General features: G+C 45.8%; 1 protein-coding gene across 1 annotated transcript in view; it reads right to left on the bottom strand.

Annotated features, from left to right (window-relative positions):
- LOC146829275 (integrator complex subunit 6-like) overlaps positions 1 to 19,671 on the bottom strand; it is a 319,223-nt gene that overhangs the window by 53,946 nt on the left and 245,606 nt on the right. The window contains exons 14-15 of the mRNA XM_085607922.1: positions 3,112 to 3,254; positions 2,352 to 2,568 (exon numbers count right to left, since the gene is read on the bottom strand). Of these exons, the coding sequence (XP_085464048.1) occupies positions 2,352 to 2,568; positions 3,112 to 3,254 (360 nt within the window). The remainder of the gene's footprint in view (positions 1 to 2,351; positions 2,569 to 3,111; positions 3,255 to 19,671) is intronic.

Genomic DNA, 19,671 nt, shown 5'->3' with positions numbered 1-19,671 from the left:
TTTTTCTACGTTATATGATATGTCATGAAGTCACAGTACAAATGTAAATACTTGTCACTGTTTTATGTCTAGGACACGTGCATTGTGAAATGAAGTAGTGTTCTTTCGGTTTCAAAAAAATGAAGAAATTGTAATAATTGATTTATAACTCGCAGCCATTAAATAGGCCAGCTGAGAAAAAACATATTTGTGATCAATGGTGTCAGAGGCAAATGCATCTCAAAGAAAGTTTGTATAGATTCCAGCCTCTGCGCACCTCATTGAATCTCCCCCCCATTTTTTGTATCTTTAATTGTTTGAAGAGCGCATCTCAGATGCTAAAGTAATCCAAAAAAAATTCATAAGAGAAGGAAAGGATGGCACTGCCGATAAGCACATTGCAGCTGCCCCTTGCTGTAAAGAAGTGCTCTTACAACACACAGGCCCAATGAGGTCTAAGATCATTCCCTTGAAAGGAAACTTACAGAAGGTGTAGCTCTGAGGAACCCATACTAAGTGAGGACGTTTGAAAAAGAAAAGTAAGAACAGCTTGGAAGAAAGAAGCAGAAAGGTAAAAGGAGGCCGAGCATGAAGATGTTTTTTTAAACAATAGTACAGCCCAAAAGACTGTTATTTGACAATTCTCGATAGTCTTAAAGTCCCAAAAAATCAACATACTAAAATATGATTTTTGTTTTTATTTTTAAAACACTGATAAAATACAGCTGTTAAAATGTGACTAAAACCTTACTAGAATGTTCTTTAAAAATAAAATATTTTTTCTTAAAATCAATGTACAATAGCAGCAATAAAATGTGTGTGGAAACCATTCATTTCCAGCTTTCTACATCAACAGATAACATTTGTAAACATTTACACAATTTTGTAATAATTTAATAAATATTATGCATTGCATACAATTTCCATTACACTAAACTTTCATGAATGCTGCACACCAACCATTTCTGAATGTAAATGTTACATACATAATATATCCAGCCATTGCCTTAGTCTTTAGCATGCCAAACAAGTTTTCAAACTGTTGAAGTATTCAGTTTTTCCTTAAAATAAATGTTATCTTATTTGGAATGTGCTTGGCTCTTAAATCGTGTGTAAACAAAGCAAACTGATGGCAAAGTTGATCCTATGATGTTAAACTAGACAGGGGCACTGGCAGGTTAGGCATATATGACAGCCAACATTTACCAGCAATATCTGTATATCAGCATAACACATCATACTGCCATTTTATAAAACCCATCCATTTTAATTGAAGGCAGTTCACGGATGTATTCTCTTGTTACTGATGCTAAGGCACAGACCAGCAGATATCAAGGGACCTTTTTGTTGCCGCAAACCCTGCAATTTACAAAATCACAGGTTTGCGACCACATTAAGGTTTTTACTAGTTACTAGACCCCTTTTGCAAGTCAGGAATGCCTTGCTAACTCACAAAATGGTTTCTGCAACTTACAATTAAGAGGGAGCTCGCAATTAGTGGCGAGGGGCATCACGAAGATTCTTTTAACAGAGGGAATAACTGGGAAGATGCAGTAGATTTGTATACACTCACATATTGAATCCCACATTACACTACTGCAAACAAGCACTCCCTGGTACACTCAAGGAGCCAACTCACCTGTAGTACATTCTCTGGCAAACGTGACTGGCCATTGATGAAGCATGACCGCCACAGTGGTGTGTGAGGCCATGCCATGCCTTTTTGGGAGAATTGCTAGTCAGCACAAACAGTGAAACACACAAGACAATAGGTTTTCCCATACGAAGACAAATGTCCTATAGGGATAACCACTGGCATTTTAATTTTGCCTGCTCTCGAGTTAGTATAGCTCTTAGTCCATCAAACCATAAATTAGCAATATATAGGGGCATTTTCAATCCACCCACTAACCATACATTTATTACAAGTGCCACAGAAGTTTCTCTCCTTACACAGAAAACTCCTAATTAATATTGAAATGTTTTTCAAGACTTTGTGACAATATAGATCAATCCCAATTCTATTTGCATCCTGAGTATACAAATGTAGATATGGATTTAAAAATACCTGTAGTGTCAAGGTTTCCACTATACATTTCAATTCATCCAACGTGAATAAAAACACATACCATAACTAAGATAAATACCTTTTGAAATACCTAATAATAAATGTAACAAATGAGGGTGATCATTTAGAGCCATTGTGCAATTTTTTGCTTTTTTTTCACCTGGGTTTAAAAGGTTGCATAGCTTGTTTGTCATGCTTGATTTTGCAGGCGATGGTCAAGAGTTTGAGGTAGGCTGCCCGTAGGCCTAGTTCATTATCTGGCACTCGTGCTGACATGGTCATACACAATTTGTAACTAATATACCTCTGCACAGTGGAACTGGCTTGATGACAGTACAAGGAGAAGGTGCTCCAAAAGCAGCTCCAATATTGTTTATTACAGGAGGTGTCTGTGGTATTCGAAGAAGTGGCGATAAGCTGCGTCTTCTTTTGACAGATGCAGGAGAATTTGGTTCACCAAGTCTTTTATTTTTGTTTTGAGGTCCAGCTACAAATTCATCTGCTTCATCGATCATCATTCCCTTTAAATAACAATAATGAACAGTCAATAACCAATCACTTCAAACAAAATCCTTACACTAAATTCTCAGTTATTTCGCGTTTACGCAAATTCATATACATTGCCGATCTAATGTGATCACACTTTACAGATGAACCAGTAACACCCAAAAACAAGCCACAAATACATTTGTCTTCTGTTATCCCAAACTCAATTATTTTCTTATCAAAATATGAAAAAAATATACAATTCTTTTGGGCTGTCTCCCCAAAACCTGGTCTTCCATTAACATATATTCACATATGTGAACAGGAGGACCTATAAACCTGGTTGGGGACCCTTGCTGTATTTAGGGAGCAAGGTTGCAGGCTAAGTGGAGGACAAGAGAGAAACAGAGGACTTACCACTAAGGGCAATTGTCAGGAGGGTTGCAATAACCTGTGAGAGCAGGATTGGCAACCGATTACTCCTATTGTGATGTTATCCACATAATGGCCCTTTTTGGGGGATTTGATTCTTGTTTGGATAGTATGCTTCATATATCTAGCATAGTGGTTTATCTTACCTTTTTATCTTGCTTAAAAGGATTGCCAAAGGTGTTGAGTCGCTTTGGTTGGTCTGGATCAATCTCTCGCAAAGGAGAGGGCATCATCTTAAGGTATTCCTGGTAGTTGCCCATCTGAGAAACAGGAACACTGTGGAGGTAGTCTATTTTGAAAAAGACACATTTTAATATTTTGTTGGGAAGAACTCCGGTAATAAGACATTTTGAACTATAATTCAGTTAGCCTGTCACTAGGATATCTTTGCTACACACATAAGTATATTGTTTAAGTGCCAGTTCTGATCTTGTCCATGACCAAGTTGAGATGCTCTGCTTTGATTTGCTTTGGCTAACTGTGAACTATAAGATTTCATACAAAGTGGTGGTCCCGACGGTGCTTAGAGAACAGCAGTGTAGCTGAGAACCTCTGCTTCTACTAGTCTCCAACTGTTTTATAAACTCAAACACCAGAAGAGGGCAAATTACTTTAAATAGAATGGCAATACGTTGCTCTTTGGGCTTGTAATCTTACTGTATCCCAATACAGTAATCATAAATTCATAGCCATAGTCCCATTTTTCCCCAAGTTTTCATGTCTTGTCTTGCATGCATGCTATTTTAACATTCAGAAAATCGGTTCATCATTTATAGTCAATATTAGTCAAGTATGGACTCTTATTTACTATTGCCAATATCTCCGTAAGGATGTACCGCCTGAGGACAAAAACAAATACGTCTTGGATCTCCAATCACACCTTGCAAATACAAAAAAAGAAATACTACTGCAACTGATGTCTGAGGCGCATATTGCACCAGACAAAGATCGCCATTTCCTTCACTTCTGTTATCAAAACACAGCATGTCGAAAATAGATCAACTAGATGGAGGTGGAGTGGTTGAGGCTGTATTGATTTGGGGTACAGACTTAACTGGAATTAGCAGTGTTCAGTTAAGTGACCAGAGCACTGCCCCGGTCTCGCCTCATGACAACAATATTACAAAGTGTGATGTTTCCCCACAGAACTGATACTTAGTAATTCAGTGAGATGAGTCTTAAGAAGCTCTTACATAGGACAAAATACAGCTCTCTAGAGAGAGGACACAATCTCTAGGGAAATACAGCTCACAGTTGTGAAGACCTAAGAGAAACCATGCATGAACGTCCACTGGCCAAAGTGAACGTGGCATACAGGAGTCAAATAAGGGTAAAGGGCAGAGGTTAGACAAAAAGTACGTTTCTTGTCATCTTGTGCTCATGCTGAATTTGAAAGGATGTCAGCTGAATGGAGGGGAAAGTAGAATGAGCTACAATATAAAATAATGTAAACTCACACTGGAATCAGAATGGGACAGACCGGGAAAGCCCAACAGATACTGGCTTAACGGAGATCCAACACTGGCTCTCTCAAGTTGTGTTGATATAGGAATGGGGCTATAGAGTATTAATGAGAAAGGCAACAATCTTATCCCAACCTGGATAGTTAATATACGATAACAATCAAATGTTACGAAAAAAGAAATAAACACCTTGCCGGAAGTATGATGGTGTTCTTAAGAGATGCCTCAAAGTTAGCAATTCACATTCAACCAATATACTAAGAATTCCTTCTCTAGGTTGAGCCTATTGTGAAAAACTGAAAAAGAAGGAACTCCCACAACATCTTATATATCTCATAGCTAGCTTAAAACAATTAGAGGATGAGGAGTGGTTGTTGGTATTGGAAATCCAGGTATTTAAAGAACAGTGGATTATAAGGATTAACGCTAGCTTTTTAAAACACAGGCATAAGAGGCAGTAACCCAAATATCTCTGATGGAACAGAAAAAAATGATAGGAGCTCAAAGAACATCAGTCTGTTATGACAGCATTACAAGAGTGAGAACAAAACAGCAGAGCAGACCAAAGTTAGAAATTAGAGGACAAGCATGTGGACCTAAACAAATATGAAGAATCAAAATAGTCCATGATTATTTCAGTGGGAAGCCAAATGCAATGCGATGTATTTTGGGACAAGTAATGTGCAAAGATGAACGGTGCATGTACTGCACACAACATTATACAGAAGAGTTGGCACTTGACAAAACAGGTGGGCAAAAACCTTTACTGTTTATTTTCTGATTGATTTAATAATGCTATGGTTATGCTCCCAGAATGTCAGATGTTTACAGGCTAATGATTTGTGGAAGTACCCAGAAGAAACAACTTCTCCTGTTTTACTAGACATTAACGTAGACTGTAGATACAAACTGACATTGTAATTAAAGAACTACATTTATGATAAAACATAAGGGAAAGAAAATAATATGTTACCTTCTGTAAGATTTGTAAAATTCTTTCTGATGGCTACCTGATCTTCCCACAGATTCCTCATGTTAGAAATTGCTGCAGGCTGAACACTGGATCTGTAATTATCTTTCCCCAGTGCCAGGCAAAACTACTTCGGTCATGAAGTTGGCTAAGTCATCACTCACTAAATTATGTAGCAACTCCATATATTAACGCCTAAGTCAGTGACGTTAGTTTTGCCCAATTATTACCCCACTTCAGAGAAGACAGGACAAAATACAGACAGACGTATTCAAACAGCAGTGGACTAAAAATACAGAAACTAAAAACATTCATGAGTCATGTGAGCAAAGACTAAGGGCCATATGTAGGTAAAACGTGTTTTGCGATTCTCAAATTGCGATTTTCAGGGAATCGCAATTAGAGAATCGCAAAATGCAATGTAGGTAGGATTAGCAAAATATTTTGCGAATCCCACCTATTCCTTATTTGCGAATCGCAAATTGAGATTCGCAAATAAGGAATACCTTGCCATTCATTCCTATGGGCTAGAAGGCCCATAGGAATGAATAGAAAGACATTCTCAATTTGCGATTCTCAATTAGAGAATCGCAAATTGAGAATGCAATTTCAAGGTTGCAAGGGTGTCAATAGGACACCCTTTTGCACCCCTGAAATAAAGATGTGTGCACATGTGACGCACATACATGCGCTAAGGGCATGTATGTGCACCACATGGCACTTTGAAAAATGCAAAAAAGTGCATTTTTCAAAGAAATCGCAAATTACCACCAACCTAAAGTTGGTGGTAATTTGCGATTCCTTAAGCCAAAATCGCACAACTTGGGTGCTTCCTACATTGCATTTAAGGAATCGCAATTTGGGATTCCTTAAATGCATTCGCAAAATAAGGAATCGCAAATTTTGCAATTCCTTATTTTGCGTGTGGGTTTTTGTGTGCTACATAGCACACTGCCCAAAATGCGATCGCAAACGCTGAAATACTGCGAATTTCAGCATTTGCGATCGCAATTTGGCTTCCTACATATGACCCTAAGTAATCAAAACTGAACTGCGATATAAGACAATAAACATTCACTTACTGCATACAAATTTTAAACCGTGTTTTTTAAACTAAAAACAAATTGATTAATCAACATGAGCTTGGACCTTTCACTTAACCTATGTACAATAAAATATAAGACAGACTTTTACTAACGAGTAAACAGTTTCAAAACCTGATTCATGTACCACACAAAGCGCCCAACCAACTGTGAGTCATCTCCTTTCACAGATGCAGTAACTACTATGTTACATTCTCTAAATCCTTTATGGATGAAGAAAGGCTTCAAATAGGATTGCCTCTAAATGGTCAGTATGGGATGAAGACAAATGAGATGTGCAAGAGATTTTAGCTTATATTGACACAAACTGCACCATAAAATACCACATTGTTTTTCCAGCCTGCCTTAAAATCTTGCAAGGAGAACAAGCGGAAAATGTAATTTGCAAACCTATACTTTAGATGAAAGTGTATGGCAAACAGAAGATATAGTTGATATGAAATCTTAGAATAGAAGTCAACAATCATCAATACATGCTGGGTCCTTCTGATCCTGTCTGTCAAGTTTGTGAAAGACATGTTTCCCCTTAGTGGCCAACAGCTTTTTAAATAGGATATACCGCATACTTGACTCTCACTAATTTTCATTCTGCACATCAGACAAAACAGAATTTAAAAATTTGAGTCAGGGATTACATGGTCTAGAATTACAGCTTGTAAACACAATAATTAACTAATTCATAGCAAATTAGTAACTTCAACGTTCTGGCAGGGCAACTTCAAACTTGAGGCAAGCTTAGAAAAATTTGCTTTGTGGGCCTGTCCTTTTCAATTTCAATTCTAAGTGACTTTGAGATCAGGAGGTCGAGTCAGACATATTGAAAAGCAGCCTTATGTAATATTGACCCAGCTGGAGAATTTCCAGAGGAAGGCACCAGGCCAAAATTTAAGGCAGGCATCAGTTCACCAGATATAAATCAAAATAATGGTTTCATGGATGTACCCAAAATATTCTTTACCAATATTATTTACCAATAGCAAAAATAGCACGATTTAAGAGTAGAGAGGCTGGTGTCCTCCTCTCTCTTCAAAAGTTACCCCCAGGTAGTTATGGACAGTAACCTTTGTGATGGTTCAGTGCTTAAGAATAATTTCCCAGATTTTACTATCTTATGGCCAAAGATCATAGTTTTGATATTATCAACGGTAACTTTTAATTTATTAGTAGCACAAAAATAGTTTCACCTGTAAGCCAATCCTAGTTTTATTTATAGCAAAAAAAAAGCCAATACTGTTGACACACATCATAACTCAGGCAAACGTCGGGTCTAAATTTGGGGGCAATACATTGGACTTAGAGAGGTACTTATTTACAGTCATGTAAAATTTAAAAGCAGAGTTTCTAGCACACACTCCTGCTTTAAGTCCATATTTGTACACTGTTTCTCAGAAGTAATCAAGGAGGGTTCCAACTTTATTTAGAACCAAGTGTTTGTGTTCAGAACTACAATCACTCACACCAAGGATGGAGTGAAATCCCCACTCTCTCCACACATTCAAATGTAGTTTTAAAGTCAATAAATGATGCACGCAAAAGAGAACCCTTCGTGTTCATAATGTGATGTATAGCACTGACAGACTAATTAGATTGTCCTCAATTCACAGTTTTGCTGAAACCCTGTTTACTAAAAAGGGATCAACTTATTTTTAGTAGCCCAGTGTTCAACCTCAAGCAACAGCAATGGGCAAAGTATTTTTGGTAAATGTCTAGTAAAGCTATTAAACCATAGCTGGGTGGAAACATATGGGAGCCCTTTAGGTCTCGCCTACCAGACAGCAAAAGCTATTGTGTACTGTACCAAAAACACGAAAACATATAGTGGGCTTTAGCCCAACCCATTGCTTACCATTGATTGCCTTCGCAGTCACTCTTATTTGCTTGATTTTTTTGTTCAGTTACTTCCCTTTTTTAATAACAGCCTTTTAATTGGCATTTTTATATTAATATAAGAGTGGCAAAATATATTTCAGCATGCAGCATTATTAAAATATGCAGCTTCCTCAATCACATTTTCTTATCAATTTAACCACTTTTGACAGATTTTATATACCTTTTTTAGTAATTATTTAGTTTACCATGTAATGAATATGCTACTTACCAGTATGCATCTGTTCTTGGCATGTAGGGCTGCTGACATTCATATCTGTGCATAGATCGCCGCCTAGTGTTGGGTCCGGATGTTTGCACGTTGTTGTCCTGGAAGAGTCTTCGAAGTATCCTGGGATAGGTGACTCCTCCCCTGGACTACAGTGCGCATGGGCATCCTCTCCATCCTCAGATTGTTTTTCGCCATTGTGGCAGTGATGGAGTAGATATAGAAAGTGATGACCATGCTTACAGTAATTCTGAGAGCTGCAGCTGCTACAGGCGCCGGGGAGGAGGGAGGGCGATATGAATGTCAGCAGCCCTACATGCCAAGAACAGATGCATACTGGTAAGTAGCATATTCAGTTCGAGGCATGTGGGCTGCTGAATTCATATCTGTGCATAGAATATATAGCAGTGCCCTCTTATTAGCGGCGGCTACCAGTGCCAGCTGCAGCGGTCTGAAAAAGAGTTTTGAGAACAGCCTGTCCTACAGCTGCCTGCTGTTTTGATTGCACATCTACACAATAGTGTTTGGTAAATGTATGTGTAGTGGACCAGGTGGCTGCTCTACATATGTCACGCAAAGGAATGTTTCCTAGGAAAGCCATTGAGGCCCCTAACTTACGTGTTGAGTGGGCTCGTGGGGGAATCGTTAAAGTACGTTTAGCCTTTTGATAGCAAATTTGGATACATTTAACGATCCATCTGGCTATTCCTGCTTTGGAGATAGCGTTACCTTTGTGGTGTGGGGCAAAGGCAACGAAAAGTTGTTGTGTTTTCCTAAAGGGTTTGGTCCTGTCGATATAATACATGAGGGCCTGTCACGAGGAGAGCCGCTGCAACGATATACAAGGGGCCGACTGGTGGGAGGCACGAGACATCACGGACAGTATCTTTTGTGCTTCACAGGAAAACGAGTGGACGACAACAGCAGGAGACGCCGATACGGACGTATACCCCTTTAACTGGGGATCTCCTTCTGGTAACCACGCCCCTTTTGATGACGAGGAACTCGCACACCCAATAAAGACGGAGGAAGACCGAGCTGTGGTGTGTGGCTACACCGGAGCGGGAGAAGTGAGAGCGAGTGGAGCAGTGGAGCGGAGAGCTGAAGACGAGAGAAGCAAGGAGACGAGAGGGACGCCGTCGAAGGAGGATAAGTCGGAGACAGGAGTACTCCGCACCTACGCATCGCCGAGCCGCGCCCAGGAAGGAGCGTGGCTGACCCAGGTACGTGACCGTTTCACGGGCTGGGTCGGGAGGCGGGAGAAGGCTGCGAAGTAACACCGGGGCTTCTCGCCGCCTCGACTATCTCTACCTTCTTTTGTTCACCCCCCCCCCCTCACTTGCACTTCCTCTCTTGTTCTCACACCGGTCGAGTTGGATACGGTTTAGTTAATTTCACCTGAGCACCGGAGTGTCCCCTTCACCTCCCCGGGCCCTTTGACCAGAGGTCAATGTGAGCGTCGTACTGACCCCAGCCTTTGTTCTTTGTTTCTTCCTGTGTTGGGGCGGCTGCCGCTGGGAGTTGGCGAAACATCACGCACGGGAGAAGAGTGTATCCTTCCCCAAGAGAGAAGCAAGCGGAACCATCCCCTGAGGCCAAGGACAGAGACTATCTCAAGACCCCCCCTAGGGACCGGTTGGGATCGCAAACTGGATACCAAGCGCACCACTTTCCCCTTGAGAATAAAACCTTCGTTAACCAAACGCCGGGTGCTGCGTTATTCTTCCCAACCGCTCACAGTGGTGGAGAATGCGGGCACTGACCCTTCCATCTGTACAGTGAAGATGGACGTCGTAATTCAGCACATGATCAAAGGACAGGAAAAGCTCGAATGGGCAGTCGAGCGCCAGATGGCCTCCGCCAGTGCGGACAGGGAGGTGTTCAAAAACACAATCACAGCCCAACTGGAAGGACTACAGAAAGCCATAACCGATCCCCAATCCACCCCTCTACGTGACCCTCGAGGTCCTAGCCACCCCACTCCATCAGGACTGTCCTTACAGAAATATATTCCTAGCGAAGACCCAGACGCCTTCCTTACGAACTTTGAGAGGGTGGCCAGGGCGTGTAGCTGGCCGTTGGATAAATGGCCATTTTTCCTAGCCCCTCTTCTGGTAGGGGAAGCCCAGTCTGCATATCAGGTGGCGAATGCCACTGGGGACGCCCCGTACGGGACTATTAAGGGTGTCATTCTGGACCACCTAGGCCTGGATGCGGAAGCGTATAGGGTCCGGTTCAGGAGGGAGAAAGGAGGACCAGGCGAAAACCCTAAAACGCTCTTCATCCGGTTAAAGATGGCGGCCGACAAATGGCTAACTCCGGGTGTAAGTACGAAAGAGGAGATCATGGAAAAGATCTACCTGGAGCAATATCTCGATGCCTTGCCATTCCATACCCAAAGGTGGTTGCGGCAACATAGTCGACTAACGGTACAACAAGCAGTGGAGATGGCCGCCACCTTTGCCCGAGCCCAACCCAAAGGAGTGTGATGGGAGGGGGAGAAGCCGCGCCCTCTCCCCTACAGAGCAGAAAAAAAGATCAAGCCCCCAGAACTGATGAAACCCCGACAACCCAGACTTGAAGTGACGGGATTAAAGGGGCCCCAGTGCTTTGAGTGCGGGGAGTGGGGCCATATTGCCCGTGTATGCTACAAAAAGAGACCAACGGAAGAGCCCATGGAAGTGGGTTACATACCTAAGTCCATTCTGTACACCGCGGAGATGGGGACAGCGTTCCATGTGAATGTACAGGTAAATGGGAAAACCCTGAAAGCCCTACTAGATTCAGGATGTAAGCAGTCGGTGGTACAAGGGTGCTGGGTATTGCTAGAACAATTAGTCCCCGAGTCCTCTGTATACATCAGGTGTGTTCATGGAGATGTGAAGCCGTACCCCGTAGCGGTCATTCCATTGGTACACGGTGGGAGGGGGATTAAAACCCATATAAAAGTAGGGGTCTTAGATAACCTCCCAGAGGACCTCATTATCGGCACCGACAACCCGGACTTTTTAGACCTGTTCAAGCGGGTACTGAACATGCCAGGGCAGAGTCAGCCACCTAGGGAGGAACGGACCCCACCTTCGTCAGCCTTGTTAACCCCAGAACCGTGGCTCACGGACCGTAGTTTTAAATTTGCCCAAGCCAACGACGCTACCTTATACAACGCGTGGGAACAAGCACATAGCACTGCAGACACCGACACCCAGGGGTATCCTAGGTTTCTCATTATGGACGGGCTCTTGTACCGAAAAGCCTCCCTGACAGACCCTCAACAGCTATTGGTCCCGAAATCCTTCAGGGAGCAAATAATGTTCTTTTCACATACACACATCCTGGCAGGACACACCGGGGCAGAAAAAACGACTCAGTCTATTTTAAGACATTTTTATTGGCCGGGGGTTTACCAGGATATCAAAACCTATTGTCAGGCTTGTGTAATATGCCAGAAAAGAAACACTCACAGGCCAGTTGGCGTCCCCTTACAACCTCTGCCAGTGATAGGGACACCTTTTGAGAGGGTGGGGATGGACCTGATTGGGCCACTACCCCGAACAAAAAAAGGCCACTTGTATGTCTTAGTGATAGTGGACTATGCTACTCGCTTCCCAGAGGCATTCCCCCTAAGAACCCCCAACACCCGTAACATAGCTGACTGCTTTTTGGAGTTGTTTTCCCGGGTAGGTTTCCCGAAGGAAATATTAACAGATCAGGGAACACCCTTCGTTTCCAGACTCATGAAAGAAGTCTGTCGACTACTGGATCTGCGCCACATCCGGACGTCAGTTTACCACCCACAGACGGATGGACTGGTGGAGCGCTACAATGGCACCCTGAAAAACACCCTTAAAAAAATGCTAGAGGTTGAAGGAACCGAGTGGGACCGATTACTACCCTTGGCCTTGTATGTCATCCGAAGCCAAGTACAGAGCAGCCTGGGATGTTCAGCCTTCGAGCTTTTGTATGGACGCCGGCCCCGCAGTCTGTTGGAAATGACAAAAGAGGCATGGGAGAAGGAAGAATCCCTGGAGGCCAGAGAGATGTTGGAGTATACGCAGACACTGAAAACGAAAATAGGGAAGCTTAGAGACCTGGCCTATTCTAACCTGGTGAAGAGCCAAGAAAAACAGGCCTCTTATTAGAATCGCGGAAAAAAATGGAGAACCTTGAATGTGAATGACTGGGCGCTGGTGTTACTCCCAAGCACCACCACGAAGAAACTCGTAAGAGAGTGGAAGGGCCCCTTCCAGGTCATTGCGTCTATCGGGAAGACAACATATAGATTGCGTCTATCCCCTAATCGCACCCAAGTCTATCACATCAACATGTTAAAAAAATGGATAGGTCCTCCACCGAAGACAGCCTCCCTTACTCTGCCCACCCAGGGAAAAGGAGACGATACCTTGCTACAGTTACCCATCAACCCTGAGCTGGATCAAAGGGAGAAGACGGAACTGAAGGAGGTACTACAAATGCATAAGCCCATCTTTTCGGATCTACCAGGGAGAACGCACCTGGCCGAACATTCCATCAATACGCCCCCAGGAAAAGTCATCAAACAGCGACCGTATCGCATCCCGGAGGCCCGAAGAAGAGCAGTACAGCAGGAAGTACAAGAGATGCTGAAACTAGGAGTCATCCGGCCGTCCAGAAGTGAGTGGTCGTCTCCCATAGTGATGGTGCCAAAACCCGACGGGAGCATACGATTCTGCATGGACTTTAGGGCTCTTAATGAGATATCGTCCTTCGACGCCTACCCCATCCCACGCATCGATGAGCTCATCGAGAAGTTAGGCGATGCCAAATACATCACCACGATAGACCTAACAAAAGGGTACTGGCAAGTGCCCTTGCGAGAAGAAGACCAAAGAAAAACCGCATTTTCCACTCCCGACGGGCTGTTTGAATTTACGGTTCTACCCTTCGGGTTGCATGGGGCACCTGCCACTTTCCAGAGACTTATGAACACCCTCCTCCAACACTACCAGTCCTTTGCTTCGGCATATCTCGACGATATCGTGATATTCAGTCCCGACTGGAAGTCCCATCTACAACATTTACACACCATCTTTCAGGCGTTAAAACAGGCCGGCTTACACGTGAACGCAAAAAAATCTCGCATGGCGTTCCACAAGGTGAATTATCTGGGCTATGTCCTTGGACACGGAGTGATAGCCCCACAAACTGAGAAAGTGAAAGCCATCACCGACACCCCGTTCCCAACCACAAAACGCGAGATGAGGGGGTTCCTGGGTTTAATCGGGTATTATAGACGCTTTATTCCCAACTTCTCTGACATAGCTAACCCCTTGACCGACACCCTCCAGAAAGATGTGAGTCCCCAGGTATTCCACCGACCCACCAATCAGATGTTACAAGCCTTTCATCTCCTGAAACAGACTATCACCTCTAGTCCCGTATTAACCTCCCCGGACTTCTCACGCCCCTTCATTCTGCACACAGACGCCTCAGATCATGGGTTGGGGGCGGTTTTGTCACAAGAAACAGAGGAAGGGATAGAGCATCCTGTGCTCTATATTAGCCGTAAACTGTACCCGAGAGAGGCGAAATACCCGACCATTGAGCGAGAATGCCTGGCTATTAAATGGGCGACTGATAAATTACGGTACTATCTAGAGGGGCGGCACTTTCTCCTCTACACAGACCATGCCCCGCTCCAATGGATGAGTAGGAATCTCTCCAACAATCCTAGGGTTCTCCGTTGGTTTCTCTCCCTACAGCCCTTCTCTTTCACCCTTAAACATCGGAAGGGGAAGGACAATGCCAATGCGGACTACCTGTCCAGGACATTTCCTCTCCCCGATCGGGAGAAACCGGCGGTGGAGGAGTGTCACGAGGAGAGCCGCTGCAACAATATACAAGGGGCCGACTGGTGGGAGGCACGAGACATCACGGACAGTATCTTTTGTGCTTCACAGGAAAACGAGTGGACGACAACAGCAGGAGACGCCGATACGGACGTATACCCCTTTAACTGGGGATCTCCTTCTGGTAACCACGCCCCTTTTGATGACGAGGAACTCGCACACCCAATAAAGACGGAGGAAGACCGAGCTGTGGTGTGTGGCTACACCGGAGCGGGAGAAGTGAGAGCGAGTGGAGCAGTGGAGCGGAGAGCTGAAGACGAGAGAAGCAAGGAGACGAGAGGGACGCCGTCGAAGGAGGATAAGTCGGAGACAGGAGTACTCCGCACCTACGCATCGCCGAGCCGCGCCCAGGAAGGAGCGTGGCTGACCCAGGTACGTGACCGTTTCACGGGCTGGGTCGGGAGGCGGGAGAAGGCTGCGAAGTAACACCGGGGCTTCTCGCCGCCTCGACTATCTCTACCTTCTTTTGTTCACCCCCCCCCTCACTTGCACTTCCTCTCTTGTTCTCACACCGGTCGAGTTGGATACGGTTTAGTTAATTTCACCTGAGCACCGGAGTGTCCCCTTCACCTCCCCGGGCCCTTTGACCAGAGGTCAATGTGAGCGTCGTACTGACCCCAGCCTTTGTTCTTTGTTTCTTCCTGTGTTGGGGCGGCTGCCGCTGGGAGTTGGCGAAACATCACGCACGGGAGAAGAGTGTATCCTTCCCCAAGAGAGAAGCAAGCGGAACCATCCCCTGAGGCCAAGGACAGAGACTATCTCAAGACCCCCCCCTAGGGACCGGTTGGGATCGCAAACTGGATACCAAGCGCACCACTTTCCCCTTGAGAATAAAAACTTCGTTAACCAAACGCCGGGTGCTGCGTTATTCTTCCCAACCGCTCACAGGGCCCTTTTGACATCTAGTGTGTGGAGTGCCCTTTCTGCGACAGTTTGTGGGTTTTGGAAGAAAACGGGCAGTTCAATGGTTTGATTCATGTGGAACTGCGATACCACCTTTGGCATGAATTTGGGGTTGGTACGTAGTACGACCCTGTTGGCGTGAACCTGTATAAATGGCTCTTGAACGGTTAGTGCCTGGAGTTCACTAACTCTCCTCAAAGAAGTGATCGCTACTAGGAAAGCTACTTTCCAGGTAAGGAATTGAATCTCGCATGAGTGTAGAGGTTCAAAGGGTGGACCCATCAGGCGTGTGAGGACCAAGTTGAGGTTCCACATTGGAGCCGGTGGGTGGCTTGGTGGAATGACTCGTTTGAGTCCTTCCAAGAATGCTTTGATGGCAGGCACTCTGAATAGAGAGAGGTGCTGCCTGGTCTGCAGATAGGCTGATATTGCGGTCAAATGGACACGTATAGAGGTGTACGCCAGATTGCATCGGTATAGGTGTAATAGGTAACAAATAATGTTTTGGATGGATGCGTCTAGCGGGTTAATGTCATTATTATTGCAATAAATGACGAACCTCTTCCATTTGGCTGCATAGCAAGCTCTGGTAGTGGGTCGCCTGGCCTCCTTAATGATGTCCATACAGTCAGGTGGCAGGTTGAGGTAGCCAAACTCTAGGACTTCAGGAGCCAGATTGCCAGGTTCAGCTGTTGCGGATCTGGGTGCTGAATCTCTCCATGGTTCTGCGTCAAATGCGCGGGTTTGATCCGCAGCCTTTGATGCGGCACCACGGAAAGTTCGAGAAAGGTGGTGTACCATGGCTGGCGTGCCCACGTTGGAGCAACCAGGACGAGCGTCAGTGAGTGTTGACGCAGTTTGCGTGCCACCAGCGGTATCAGTGGTGCTGGGGGAAAAGCGTACGCAAATCTGCCGGACCAGTTCATCCATATCGCATTGCCTTGCGACTGCGGATGTGGGAACCTGGCGGCAAAGCTTTGGCATTTTGCGTTTTCGCTTGTCGCGAATAGGTCTATCTCTGGATGACCCCACTGCTGGAAGTACGGTTGGAGTACTGATGGGTGTAACTCCCACTCGTGCATCTGGTGGCTGTGTCTGCTGAGCAGATCCGCCATCTGGTTGTCTTTGCCGGGGAGGTGTTCTGCCATGAGGAACATGTTCCTCTGAATGGCCCACTTCCACATGCTCTGAGCCAGATGAGACAACTGTGGAGAGTGTGTCCCTCCCTGCTTCTGTATGTAGTACATGGCAGTCATGTTGTCCGTCCGGATCAACACGACTTTGTTGCACAAGTGTACTTTGAATGCTTTCATAGCGAGGAAGATTGCCATCAGCTCTAGAAGGTTGATGTGCATCTTCTTTTGTTGTTGTGTCCATAGTCCCTGCACTGTGTAATGGAGTACATGAGCTCCCCATCCCTGGAGAGACGCGTCCGCCGTCAGTATTATCTGTGGGACAGGCTCTTGGAACGGTCGGCCCTTGCAAAGGTTTTGTGGATTCCACCAATGCAGAGAGTTGTATGCCCGACCGCTCACCAACACTAGGTCTTTCAACTGTCCTTGAGCCTGATTCCACTGACGTGCTAAGCACTCCTGAAGCGGGCGCATATGTAGTCTCGCGTGTGGGACTATGAAGATGCAGGAGGCCATCATGCCTATCAACTGCATGAACACTCGCGCGGGCAGGGAGTGTTGTGGTTTGAACTTGGAAATCAGCATTTGCATGCTGTTGATTCTCACTAAATTTGGCTGAGCTGTGGCCGCCAGAGTGTCTATAGTCGCACCCAGGTACTGTTGTACGTGTGCGGGCTGGAGATGGGATTTTGGGTAATTTAGTGAGAACCCCAGACTGTGAAGGAGGTGAATGGTGCGGGACATGTGGCTGGCACATTGCTGGGCTGACTTTGCTTGAACGAGCCAGTCGTCCAGGTAAGGGTAGACGTGTATGTGCTGTCTCCGTAGATGTGCCGCCACAGTAGCTAGGCACTTTGTAAACACCCTTGGTTCTGTTGTCACGCCGAAGGGAAGGACTCTGAATTGGTAGTGCTGTCCTTGAACAGTGAACCTGAGGTATTTTTTGTGTGATGGGTGAATGTTTATGTGGAAATATGCATCCTTGAGGTCCAGTGTGGCTAGAAAGTCTCCCTGCTTGAGCAGCGGGAGGACTTGCTGGAGAGTGAGCATGTGAAAATGCTCGGAAAGAATGTATCTGTTTAGGGGTCTCAGGTCTAATATAGGTCTGAGTGACCCGTCCTTTTTCGGTATTAAAAAGTACAGGGAGTACACCCCCGTACCTTGCTCGTGGACGGGTACGACCTCTATTGCGCCTTTTAGAAGCATGCTTTGCACCTCCTGCTGTAAGAGCGTTAAGTGCTCTGAGGACATAGGACGGTTTTTTGGAGGTATTGTGGGTGGAGTGGAGGTTAGTTCTAGACAATAACCGTATTTGACAATATCTTTGACCCACCTGTCCGTGGTGATGGAGTTCCACGTGGACAGGAACCTTTGTAGCGTTCCCCCGACAGGTGTTATGTGATCGGGAGGAAGGGAGAGGGCGTCACTGCTTGTTCTTGGGGGAGGACCTGGTGTTGCCGTAGCCGCGTCCTCTGCCCTTTGTACTGGAGCCACGATATCCACCCCGGGTGTTTTTGTCGTAGGTGGTTTGTGTATTGCTCTTGTTGTATGTTTGCTGTGACCCCTGTCCTCTACCTGCTCCTCTATTTCCGGGGCGACGAAAGGAGCCGCTCCGAAAGGACTGAGTCTGGAGAGCCCCCATGGACTTTGCAGTGTCCGTGTCCTTCTTTATTTTCTCTAGGGTGGTGTCAACCTCCGGGCCGAATAAATAGTCGGGGTTGACAGGCTGGTTGAGTATGTTGTTTTGCACCTCAGGTTTGAATCCGGAGATTCGTAACCAGGCATGTCGTCGCAGCATGACGCTAGTGTTTATGGCCCTGGCAGCTGTGTCTGCGGCATCCAGCGCGCATTTGATGGATGCGTTTGTGAGGAGCTGTCCCTCCCTGATGAGGATCTCTGCACCTTCTCTGAATTGGTCAGGGAGATGTTGGATTAGCTGCTCTAATGTATCGTAGTGCGCTCTATCATAGCGAGCGAGGAGTGCTTGAGTATTGGCAATGCGCCATATGTTGGCTGCCTGGGCGGCAACCCGTTTGCCAGAGGTCTCTAACACCTTGGACTCTTTGTCCGGGGGAGGAGCGTCACCTGTTGTTTGTGAGTGTGCCCTCTTGCGAGCATTCGCAACGACAATGGAATCCAGAGGTAATTGGCCTCTGATGTAAGTAGGGTCCCCAGGCGCTGATCTGTATTTTTTGTCGATCCGGGGGTTTATCACTCTTGCCCTGGTGGGTTCCTTGAAGATGTCTTTTGCTGGTTTGAGGACACCCTTTAACATGGGTAGAGTTTTTATATTTCTTTCTGAGGATGCAAAAGTATCCATAAGAAAGTCGTCCTCGACGGTGTCCGAGTGAAGTTGCACCCCATGATTGGCCGCAGCAAGTTCAATTAGAGCGTTGAACGCTGCCGTGTCCTCTGTGGGAGATGTTTTTGCTCCATAGAGTTGCGGGTCTTGTGCATCCATAGGTGCACCTGGGTCCACAGGGTCATACCAAGTTTGATCAGGGTCCTGTTGGCCGTCAGGGTCCATGTCTCCGGAGTAGGGGACTTGGTCACCCATGTAGTCCCCCAACGCATCCGTGTCGGAGTGTGTGGGAGAGAAGGATTGTGGATCCTGGTAGGGTGAGTGGAAAGGTTCGTAAAGAACTGGTTCTGAAGCCACAGGCAGCTTTCTTTTGAGTGGAATCCTGAAGGAGTCCAAAGCCGGCTCCGAAGTTATTTTCCGTTTGTGGATAATCATCCTGCCGGTGTCGGCGTCGATTATATGCGATGGAGACGTCTCCGCAGAGTGTTCGGCAGGCGTGATCGTGGTATGGGTCACCCGTGTCCTGATTTGGAACATTTTCGGGGCCGTGGATGGTGGCAGGCCAAAAGTAATGTTGGCTGGTGTCGAAGAGGCTGCTGGAGCTTTAATTGGCTCGGAGCCCGACGTGTCCTGGAGGACCATTTTCTTTTTGGTGCTTTGCGCAGCAATGGGTCGCGTCTGGAGCGCCCTCGAGTCTTTCGCACCGACCGGTTCTGTTGAGGCGGTCGTGGATTTTTTCGGCGCCGGTGGGTCATCGAGTCGAGGGGCGGGAGTGGCCGTCGACTTCTTCGATGATTGTGGCTTAGATGTCGCCGTGGAAGCGGTGTGAGACGCAGCAGGCTGTTTGACCTT

Source organism: Triturus cristatus, chromosome 5_2 (genome assembly GCF_964204655.1).
Source record: "Triturus cristatus chromosome 5_2, aTriCri1.1, whole genome shotgun sequence".
Taxonomy (NCBI): Eukaryota; Metazoa; Chordata; class Amphibia; order Caudata; family Salamandridae; genus Triturus; species Triturus cristatus.
This window is presented reverse-complemented; position numbering and strand designations above follow the sequence as displayed.